The sequence below is a fragment of the Manihot esculenta genome, chromosome 4 (assembly GCF_001659605.2).
Source record: "Manihot esculenta cultivar AM560-2 chromosome 4, M.esculenta_v8, whole genome shotgun sequence".
Taxonomy (NCBI): domain Eukaryota; kingdom Viridiplantae; phylum Streptophyta; class Magnoliopsida; order Malpighiales; family Euphorbiaceae; genus Manihot; species Manihot esculenta.
The window spans coordinates 4,506,112-4,518,510 of NC_035164.2; the positions used below are offsets into that span (position 1 = coordinate 4,506,112).

General features: G+C 30.3%; 1 protein-coding gene across 1 annotated transcript; it reads right to left on the reverse strand.

Moving 5' to 3' along the window:
- Window positions 1-6,596: 6,596 nt before the first annotated feature.
- Window positions 6,597-12,046, reverse strand: LOC110613572 (protein IQ-DOMAIN 13). Its single transcript, XM_021754779.2, has 6 exons — window positions 11,605-12,046; window positions 10,440-10,537; window positions 8,997-9,428; window positions 8,514-8,747; window positions 7,903-8,031; window positions 6,597-7,485 (listed from the first exon to the last, which is right to left on the reverse strand). The coding sequence occupies exons 2-6, from the start codon at window positions 10,512-10,514 to the stop codon at window positions 6,751-6,753; spliced, it is 1,605 nt and encodes a 534-aa protein (XP_021610471.1). The 5' UTR covers window positions 10,515-10,537; window positions 11,605-12,046; the 3' UTR covers window positions 6,597-6,750.
- Window positions 12,047-12,399: the final 353 nt, after the last annotated feature.

Below are 12,399 nucleotides of genomic sequence, written 5' to 3' on the forward strand. Positions count from 1 at the left end.
AGATAGATTTACACTCATCTAAATCTCCTCTCCTTTTTGTATCCTTATAGTCTCCCACTTGCGACTATTAGGGTCCTGTAGCTGTAGCAGGATTTGAAAAAGGAAATAAAATTTGAATTCGCAGCAGTGGATACTTTAGGTCTTAATTTTACAATGGAGTCTTTTTGTTCTTGAGTCAATTGGTATAAAAGATTAAAAAATCATCACAAACCTCCTTTTTTCTTTTCTATTGCAAGCCTGCTCAAATGGTATCTAATATAATCACAGGGATCTAAGCTAACGATCCAAAATAAACAAGTATAAAAGCTATAATTGTAACATCATGAATAATCCAATATACGTCTAAAATATCTCTATATCCAATTCTCGACATCCAATATGCTCGCATAGGGTTAGATTGATTTATTATACTCATAACATAGGATATATCAAGTCTAGTACACTTTATAACATATATTAGGCTCTTGACCTTACTCTTCTATGAAATTTTTTTATTTAAACTCTCTATTTTGGAATCTTAGGATATAATCTACGACTTAAAACTTTTTCTTTAGAAAAATGAATATCTATAGGTTTGAAATCTTGCATATTCAATCACTGCAAGACTTTCATAATGTATTACTCTTGAACAAAGACAATAGTTTTCTTAATGATCCCTTAGAATCTTGACTCTAAGATTATATGCAACTTCTTTATCCCTTTCATCTCAAAAGATGATAACCTAACTTTAACGGTTGCAATATACTCATTATCATTTCTAGCTATTTGTACATCGTCTATATACAATGATAAGCTTACTAATTTATTTTTGGATCTTTTACGTATATTTTTAAAATTCTCATTGATCATAGTGAAATCATAAAACCCAATAGTATTATGAAATCTAATATACTATAGTCCCAAAGACTGTTTAAAATCTTAGAATGACTTCAAAAATTTATACACTTTGTGTTCTAGGCCATTTACACCGAAACATGTGGACTATTTCTTATAAATTTTAATTCTCCGTTTATAAAAAAAAATAATCTTCACATCCACTCGATGTAATTTAAGATCTGAGTTAGCAACTAATGCAATTAAAAAAAAAACTTATAAAAGTAAATCTCACAACAAGTTCAAAAAAATTCTTATAATTCTTTCCTACCTATTGTGTGTACCCCCTTAGCTACCAAACAAGTTTTGTATCTCTTGATACTGCCGTTGGCCTTACACTACCGTCAGCCTTATACTTCACTTCGAGAATTCACTAATTTTCAATCGCTTTACGTCATAATTGCAACTCTACATTGACTAACTCTTTTCCATTCCATTATTTTAATACATTTTTTTTCTTATCTGAAGATCTAAGAACTTAAAAAACACAATTATCAGCTTAACTCCATTAGGAGTAATAATAAATATTTCTCGTTTAATCTCAAAATGAAAACTGTAAATCCTTAGATGACACATTCATTATAGCTGAGATTGATCTATTGACTCATCAATATACATGTTACTCTCAGTCAGACCAGATTCGATTACTACACTCACTACAAGATGCATTATAATACTAATGACTATATTCATCTGTATACATATTTCTCCCCCTTAGACATTTTGTCTGTTAAGAAATTTCTTCAACGGAAGCAGTTTGGTCATGAGTTTAATTTAAAGGTAAGGCTTATCTCATCTCCATATCCTTAGAAAAAAAAAATCTAATGAATGTGATCCTTTATAATTCAAATTCAGTTAAACTTCCATTCTCTTGCTCACTAAAGAATACATATCATTTAACTTCTCAAATATATCTTGGAAAGAACATATTCTTCCTCTTGGTCCTCCAAATTTATATGAAGGTTCGTGAGCAATTTACAACTCTAATGGTTTTAAAATCCACAAACAAATTTGTGTTTAGTCCATAACTCATATGGAGTGGAAGTTAATGATTATGTAAGTATTAGGTTAAGTTTAATAATGATGACCTAATAATGTATCACCCCAATAGATGATTGACAAAATTAGCTCATCTCATTATTGACCTAACCTAATAGGGTTCTATTTCTCCTTTCTACTACACAATTTCTAAATTGCTTTGATAGAAATTTTCTATCTCGGTTGGTTCTTAAAACCTTTACTTTTCTGACTAATTGATTCTCAACTAAATCTAAAAATTTATGAAGCAACTTAAAACCTCAATTTAATGAGATATCAAACAGACATAATCTTATAGAGAGTAGTCATTAATTATGGAATAGATGCCTCTATGTCTAGCCCCACATACATATAGTCACATTTACTAGAAAAGATTACATACAATAGAAATTCAACTCTTATTCTTAGATAATTTTAAATTAGGTAATATTTTCAAGTGGACATATCTACTTTGTTAATATTACCTAATAGGCTCACTTTGACTAATCGTTATATATCTTTTAACCTCTGTGGTCAAACATAACATATTATATCTTTACATCATTTATAGAAGTATCAAAAGATGTAAAATAAGAAAAAAAAAGAATATATTATTGAAGTTACATATAACTTCTAAGATAATATGAGCATTCATGAAATATCTAGAACCACTAGAACTTGTACTCAAAACAAGTTTATACCTAGTTTATGAAAAAATAAAAAAAATTAAGTTTAATCAACACCAACACAAATAATAAATTCCATTAAATTTATGTAAAAAATTGGATATTACGCAGGAACAAAATTTGCTTACTAGATATAGCAAGCCCTCAAGTGCTTAAACCATTCACCTCTACTTTGGAGTTATTTTCTAACAAATATTCATCTTGCTCATAGAAAAAGTCATCAAAATTCTAAGAAGATATTATGATTATGTTCTATACAGTTAAAACATTTAACCTTAACAATACTTTCCTTCTTCTATTCGAAAGGATCTTTGCCATTCCCTTTATTATTGTTTCTTGTTAGCTTAACTTGTTCTAACCCATGCTATTTATCACCTATGTTTTCACTAGTTTCTCTTTCTTTTTTAGAAATTAGAGCTAGTTATGTATACTTTTGTACTCATTAGAATTAAATACAAATGTTTCTACTTTATCTCTAAGAAGCATATAACATCTTTCATATACTTAATATGAACATTGTGGATAAATAGCATTTTTCATTTGATCCTAAGTGTTTGGGAAAAGAACATATAACTGTTTGAACATTTTGTTTGTCAATCAAAATATAATGAGCATCTTTTAGCTCATTCACTATACTGCTCACGATTTTAAGGCGTATTCTTATATTACGACAAAAAATCTTCTTTTAAGTGTTTGATTATATAGTGTAAGCTATAAGATTGACAAACGAGATTCTATCAAACCTCACTTTTAGATGTATACCATATGTCTGTTGTTAAATCATATTTTTGTAAAGTCAAGTATAACAATATCATGCATATTGCTCACTAAAGTGATGTGAGTATTTGAATTCACTTATTCCAAACATCATATACCTCACAGTCCGACTTATACTGAGTTGTATTGTCCTATTCTAGTATTTCTATAACTAGGTTAAGAGATTCTAGAGTTTCAAGTTTCTCGAACACATGCTGAATTTTCTTACTTTAGATTTCATAGTTATCCTCATTTAGTTTCTCTCACTTATTAAGATAAGCTAAAAAGATTTAGAACCAGATATTATTTTTAATATAAATAAGGGATATTTATACACATGAGTTAATATCTTAGTTTATACATACACTAACCTTAATAATAATTAATTATATTAATACTTATTTTACATTAGGTTTTAGAGTCGAAAGTTCATTATATTTCCAATCATCGTCTAAAATTCTAATGTATTATAAAAATTAATCATAATTAATTATGTTAAGGTTGATGTCTTAAATTACTTATAACTTAAGAGTTTTAAAATATTTTACAATTGATATCATAAAACATCAATTCGTACACTATATATCAACATATGATATAAAAATAATGAACAATTAACAATTCATGAAAAAAATAACATATTGTTTAAAATCATGAAATGATGAAAGATAATATTGTTCATTATAAAATTATCCACTGTAGTATCAATAAACTACATGGATAATAATAATTTCCAAAAGAATTTATTCACGTAAAAGAAATTATTCACGTCTATTATAGATTTGAGACACATGTATAGAATGTTCAAGAAATATGTATAGAATCTCATCTAGTCGATTCATATGACAGTTAATTGTGAGAAGTTTTGGCTTAACTAAAGACATAATATTAAGTCTTGATACGCCGTCTTATTTGAAATTTATTTGGAATATTCACTAATGAATTCCAATACAAGCCGACTGTAGGATTTCTTGACATTCTCCCAAATGGAATTTAAAATTCTTTTTAGATTGAAATTAGGCAACACGATCCTTAAAGAAAAACACATTTTCCTTTCTCTTGCAAAAAAAAAAAAAAAAACATCCAAAAATATTTATCTTTCACATTGATGATAAACTATACTAGACGGTTTATATCATTTGAAGTGTCTATAGGATCCATTTCGGAGATAATATGCTATCTTTCACATCGATGATAAACTATACTAGACGGTTTATCTCATTTGAAGTGTTTATAGGATCCATTTCGGTAATGATCTACTATCTAATTATCTCATCTACCGAAATCCTTTTCTCGGTACAAGTGCTCGTACGAAATCACAAATAATTTATATCTCATTAGAAGCTGATATTATATTTTTATACATATATGAAAAAAATAACGATTTAAAATAAAATAATAATGACATCATCAATAAAAAAACTTTAGACATTTTTTTAAAAAATATTTTTTAAAAAAATATTTAATAATAATTTAAAAAATTATTAAAAATAATTATATAAAAAATACGCAATTTTATTTTTAATATAAATGTCACTATTCAAATTTTTTTTATAAATTTTGGACTAGAAATTTAAAAAAAAAAATTCCTTTAAAAAAAAAAAATTGGGGCTTACTAATGACCCAGGCTGCGCGCCTGGGCTCACAGGCTCAGTGCGTGAGCGCCTAGGCTCGTAAACCCAGCGTTCAGCCTCATCCCAGTACACGCGTTTGAGCTCCACAGGCCCAGCGCAAGAGTGTCTGGGCTCGCAAGCCTGATGCGCAACCGCCCTTCAGGCCTCTAACATTTTCATTTCTTTTTCTGTAGAGAATTTTCAGGTAATTTGAATCACTATGTGATGTCAGATTTTATCAAAAACTAACAAATTTTAGAGTTAGGTTTACCGAATCTCTACTGTGATTAAAATGACATGTTGTATAAATATTTTAGAACAAAAAAATTATTTTAAAAAATATTTTAATTTTAATAATTTATATTTCAGCTAATATAAATAAAAAAATTTATATAATATATTATTTGAAAACTTATTTCAAGGACTTTCCAATAATAACAATTTTATGTTGTACAGAAAAAATATGAAGCGAGATATAATCAGTCAAAGATCTCTATCTAAATTATATTTGAATAAAAAAATAAATATTTATAATTTTTTTAAATAAAACTATGACATATAAGAAATGATTCTGATATTAATATTAAAAATTTTATTAATTTTTTTATGATCAAAATAATTAAATAATATATTAATTTACTTTATATCACATTACTCATATATAATCACGTAAAATTAGTCTGTTATAAATAAAATATAAAATTTATTTTGATTTTTTTTATTTTTAACTTTATCTTGATGTTTAATTTCTTTCAAACAGCTTTTTAAATATAAAGATTTAATATATGTAAATCTAATTTTTGGTTAAATTATATGAAATATGAATATATAATTCTAAAAAGAGATTATTGTTTGAGAGAATTTGATTTCTATAAGGGAACAAATAATTATATAAAAATAATTTTTACATTTAAGGAACTTAAATTATGTGTGTTATTCAATTTAATTATTTTATTATTAAATTTTTATAATTTAATTATTTGAATATTTTTTTATTTTCAATATAAATTAATAAAATACTGTTAGTTTTAATTTATAAAGAGTTTTAGCTTATAATAATAATGAAATTTTTAAATTTTTTACTTAATAAATAGACAAAAAATCAACTACAGTAATATTATAACATTAACTAAAATAATAGAAATTCACCTTTTGTTTTAGTAATTTTTTTTAAAAAGATAGTGAATTTTCAATTTTAATGTTTTATAGACTTCTCTTTAAGACTAACTCTATTCCAATTTTAATGTATAAAATATTTTTTAGTGATTGGATCATTTAGAAAAATTAATAAATAATTTTTTTAATTAAAATAAAAATTAAGAAATAAAAAAAAAACAATTTTTTTTTATTTCTGAAAAAGAATTTATTTTCTACATTTGGAGCTTTGGATATAAATTTGTTAATATATTTTATTTTTTAAATTAAATTTAAATAAAAAATAAATTAAAAAATACTTTTCATAAAATAATTTTTCAAATATAATTTTTTTTTATAAATAAACTGACAGCCTTAAATAAATTGGGTATTAAATTAATTTAATATTTGTGCTCCATTTATTTTGTAAAAAATATTTAAAAAAAAATATTTTTCACATTTTTTTATATTTGAATGGGAAAGATATGCAGCCTGTAATAATCAACGACCAAAGGAATAAGAATAAACTCAAACTCTTACATACAAACCATCATTTCCTGCTCTTTATTACATTACATTAACATTTTCTAACTCAAAATATCACCATACACTCAATCAAATGACATCAAAAATGAAAAAAATAAATGTTAAAAAAAAGAAAAAACAGAAAATCACACAAATCGGTTGAATGGTTTTCTTCCAATCGCAGCAGGCATAGAGACTGTTGAATCCACACTCAAATTTCCAGTGGATTGAAGTGACTCATGTTTATCTAAAACCCTTTGAGAATTTGGATCCTTGTTAGAGATCAAAGATCCTCTGTTCCCCTTTAATGATCCAATGCTTTGTGTCAACGGGAATGACAGTCTCCTTTTTTCACTGCTTGGGCTGCCTGGAAATCTCTCCTTAGGATTACTGTTAGCTCTTGCTTTAGCTTTGGCTGAAGCTGTAGAAACCATGTAGCTCGGTAGCGAAAACGGCGGGCAACTTGTGAGGCTGTCATTGTCCTTCAATGGCAAATCAAATGGGGATTCACCTCCTCCACTAGCTCTTGCTCTTGAATATTTTGACAAGCTTGAGATGTTTGCTTGCGGAGTTCTGAATACTGGAGTTCGTTCTTGCCTCGTCGACATGAATGCGACTGATTTACTGGATCTCGGTGTTGGAGTGTCCATACCGTCGAACCCGAAATGTTGTTGCTTGAGGTTGCTTGGCGATGGCCTTGGAGTAGGCTTCATCTCAGAATGTGAACTTGGTGGTGTGAGTTGAAAGTTCTTTATGGCTTGGCTTTCAGGAGGATTTGTTAGAGGTATTTGACGCTCTAACCAGTTCCACCACCACGGGAAGCCATTGGATCGAATGTCCTTTAGAGCTGATTGAGCTGATTTTGGAGTTGATTTCCATAACTGTTAAGCAAAGAGAGAAGAAAATATCATTGCAGATAGATTTGTTAAGATGGCAGTGTAAAAGAACTGATAGAATGTGTGCGTTCAATTTTTGATTCTGTTGCAATTCTTCAGACAAGAACCAACATGCTTTTCTAACATAGCAGCTGCAATGTCCCATGCAGTTCATATACCACGAAAAGTAATGTCTCCAGTTCATTGATTATGGACATGAAGTTTCAAATAAGATGTCCTTGCCAAAAGTTGCTCGAGGGAGCTTATCATTTTGGTGGGTTAATCTATTCTATCATATCAGCCTTTCTATTGCAATTAGAAAATTACAAATTACCTAACAAAGATTATTTTTCATGCAGAAACGGTGAAAAATCAAGTATATATGAGAGAAAAAAAAATTTTAATTTCATTTGTCACAGATACCTGGTGGGAATATGCATATGCCATGGCTCTTTCTCTTTTGACAACTGCATCTACCTTTCTCTGCAACCTTGCCTCAATTTCCTCTTTTGTTAGCAAGCTGTCATCCCAATCCTCACTACCTGCCTCAGACTATAACAATGGCCTCAATTACGATTGCTGCTTATTGTAGTAGAAATATGGAAACACTATTAAATAACAGACATCACGCTCGAGATTATGCTCTATTGATTTAGACAATCAACAATAAAGGGATCTGCTTCAGTAAAATTCTTAACTAGCACACCACAAATGGGTTTCGGGCCTTTCGGCTCGAAAGCAACTTGATGCTTTCATTTTTATCAAGCAGCTATGACTCTAGCAGACATACATAACCCTCAAAATGTGATCAAAGTCCATTGTGCTGATGAAGTACCAGAGATTTTTTTTTAGTATTGAGCCTACAGCCACAAATTGCAATAACCTATGATTTTTGGAATCCGACCAAAACTGCTGACCACATTGATCAAGCTTGCAAGATGAAGAAGTAATGAACAGAATAGGTAGATTACAGTTACAGATTAATAGCTGCTTCACTGACAGAAACACAATCATAAATCAAATGAGGGACTTACAGCCAGGCTCCATTTGCCCAAGGTACTCCCTACTTCTTTATCATTCTTATATTGAGCATGACGCCGTGCTTGGTTTTCTAACATCTGGATTCTCCGTGACTGAATCTGAGATTGGACCCGAACCAAGAGCTGCATGCATTTCATCGCATGCACTGTCTGCCGTTTCACACTATGTCCTCTTACCACTCCTTGAAGCCTCACCAGGCCCTTCAGAGCTCTAAAGCTCCTCCTTGCCTGCATGACATAATAATGCAATACTAATTACTAATAGTCCAACACCACTGCAGTATCCCATCAGTTGATTGCTAAGTAATTGGAGCAGCAGAAATTTAAATTGCAGGATTCACTAGAAAGTCTCAATTTTAGCAGGAGAAGATAGACAAAATCGGTCTCAATGCTTCTTGAATTGAATTGTCTTGATACTTACCAAATTTTCTTTCATGAGTCCTTACCATGAAATCAATAAGGGAAGGAGAAACTTACAATATAGCCTCTATAGGCAGCTTGGATCTTGGTAGCCGATGCATGATGGTTCCTCAGAATAGGTTCTGGTCTATAGTATGTCTCCTTATGATGATGAACATTTTTCGGAGAAGCTGCTCTAGGGGAAGCAACGCGTGGAGATGCAGCTCTAGGGGAAGAAACTCTAGGAGAAGCAACTCTTGGGGATGTAACTCGTTGAGAAGGAACCCTTGGAGAAGGAACTCTTGGTGGCACAAAAGGTGGTGTTTTAGGTTGCTCAGGAGGTGTGGGAGGCCTGAAAATTAATTTATGCTCCCTTTCAGCCTCATCCAAAATTTTCTCAATGCTACTTGGTTCTCTAAACAGGGGAATGAATGAATTTGTATCGGCATGCCTTAGTTTTCCTAGCCCCTTCTTCTTCTTCTTCTCTTTTGTGTGTTTCCCGTCTGATTCCTGCAATATGGTTTGTGATGGTAAAGATTAAAAAAGACCAATTAACCAAGAATCCAAAATGATGAACATTAAGGACTTTTAAAGAAGAAAAACCATTGGCCATGTATGAAAGTCAAGAGAAACTATGCTCTGGTTCCATGGATCAAAATAGTGCACTTCTTCACACACACACACACATATCATAATTTATACAAATCAATTTTCACAATCTTTTCAAAGGCCATGCATATGAAATATCAAGAACTTCCAATCTATAGCAAGAACCACTAATTCTTTTAGGATAATAAGAACAGGCCTCCAAGATTAAATAGTTTGAAAGCCAATTGGTTGAAAAAGCCTAATGTTTGCATTATTTTGCATTTTAATTCAAATATTTAAATTATTTGAGAGTAATTTTAGCCGATTTTCAAAATCAAAATTAAAGATAAGTAAGTCAGTTATCAAATATGCAGTCCGCACCTTTAACAATATGGATTTTATTTTGCAGCAATTATTATGAATATTTTATAGTATATATGTTATTTAATTTAAAATAGCAGTATACACAAAATAATCAAGAATAATATTTTATAAAATCTTTATAATTATTGCTGCAAAACAAAATTCATCTACTACTGTTGAAGCTGCATATTTAAAGATGATTATTATATTTAGAATTAAATATACTCCAGTCTCATAATTTTTGTCTTCTTGAACTCTCACATTTTGGTTTTTAAAAATTAACCAAAATAGCACTCAAATACGGTCTATGGGCCAATTTATCCAAAATTTAAACGTTTGAATGAAAACATATTCAAACATAGAATGACGTGCACTCATAGGCTTAGTCTAGTGGTAAGTGCATTTGAGTAAATCTGAGAGATTTCAGGTTCTGCTCCCCAATACCCATTAGGCTTTTTTCACCCAATTAGTCTATTTTAAAATAATAGTCACTTCTCTAATTATGACACTCAACACTTCAAACGAATACCCTTGGTGATGTCCAAAACAACAATGAAAATATCCTCTTACATTGGTTAGCTTGTCCTTGGAGTGGGGCAGAAAGACCTTTTTGATTGCAGAAAACCAACTTCCTTTCTTGCCCATGTTCCTAGCATTACTGTTTTCCCCTGTAAGGTGAAAATAAGCTGTACAATTAACCATTTGCAGGTCCAAAATAAAGCAGCGCTCATCTGTGTATGCATGTGAGTTTTAAATGTGTGGATTGACAAAACATCTTTAACCAAAGATAGTAAAAAACAGGTGGAACCATTCTGATGTGACAATTCATACACTTTACCATGTTATTTTCCTTCACCCCATTAATGAACTGGGCAGGGTGAAAATCACATGGTGCAGATTGCTGACACTACCAGATCAACATATGATGGATGATTCTGATTTTCTCATGACACTACCAGATCAACATATGATGGATGATTCTGATTTTCTCAAGTTAATGTTTCAAAGCTGATAGGAGATCTACAAACTCTAATGAAGAGGAACATAGAAGAATGAAATGGATTTGAAGACACAAAAATATCCAATAAGCACAAGAATTTCAGAGGAATTCCCAGTAGAAAAACAGAGGAATATTCAAGCCAGAGATATTTCATTCCATTATTTCATATCACAATCAAATTGAATGTTGAAATGAGAGGATAAAGAGAGTATATCAACACAAACACATACAAGCAAGAAATATTTGACAAGCTTAGTTGTCCTTCTCCTCTACTAAGTTCTAAGAAGAGAAAAGAAAACAGTTTAAGTTTAGTAAGGGAAAAAAATGGTGGGATAGAGAGAGAGAGAGAAAGGGATGATGAGGCTACGAGGGTTTGCAGTTCTTTTCCAAGTGATGAATCACCTTAAACAAGTGGAATCATCCAAGAGAAATAATTCTTTAATGGGTTTAGGAAGAGATTAAAACTCACCAAGAAAACAAAAATCTGACACTTAACAGAAAAAGGGATTCAAAGAAAGGAGTTTAATAGAAAAATCACCCAAAAATTACATGCCCACAAACAGTACCAAGACCTCTAAAAGGAGAGAATTTACCTTTTAAACAATTCCATTCCTTTGAGAATTAACATCAAAACACCAAAACTCTTACAAAATACAATAATTAACACATACCCAGAGAAAAAAAATCTTTACCAGAAGAGAAATGAACAAAAAGAAAAAATAATAGGAAATATACCTCATTTAAGACCCATTTTTTGCCAAAGGAAACAGAATTGAGCAAAAGAAAGGAAAGAGCAGGTGGGAGAAGGAGGAGGATGAGCAGCAGCAGCAGCAGCCAGGAGAAGGCTGTCTTTAGGCTCACTCTCTTTTCCTAAAGAAGAACATGCTGCTTGTTTTCTTTGGAGATCGTTTCTCACATAATTCTTTTTTCTAGCTTGTTCATCTTTGATTCGAACAAAACCACTCTCCTCTCTCCTCTCTTTTTCTTTGTTTTGTTTCTTTCTTTCTCTCACTAAAACGCTTTGAATCAGGTTCTTGCTTGTATGAATTTACTTTTCTTTCCTTACCAGCTTTCACCTTTTGTTGGATTTATAAATTTTTTTTCTTTAAAGGGCTGATGATGATGATTAAGAGAGAGAGAGAGAGATGGCCATTTTCTCACTCAAGGGCTCCAACCAACATTACTTGAATGGGAAGACTATTTGGACAGCAACCCACTCTGTCCCTGATTAAAACAGTTAGGCTATTGGTAATCTCTTCCATTCTTTAATTATCATTATCATTTTTCATTATTATTACGTTTGTATGAGACACATCTTACACTAAACTATCTTTTCTTTTTTTCACCAAATATAAAATTTAGGTTGATTTCTTTAGCATTTTTTTAGAAAAGGTTTATAAAATAAAGTTACATAGACATTTAAGTATTCACTCGTTAACATAATTTTTTAAGATATATTTATTATAATCAAAACGAAGGGAGATGAGAATATAAAAAAGCAAGAAAGAAGAAGCGAACAGTTAGAGCTTT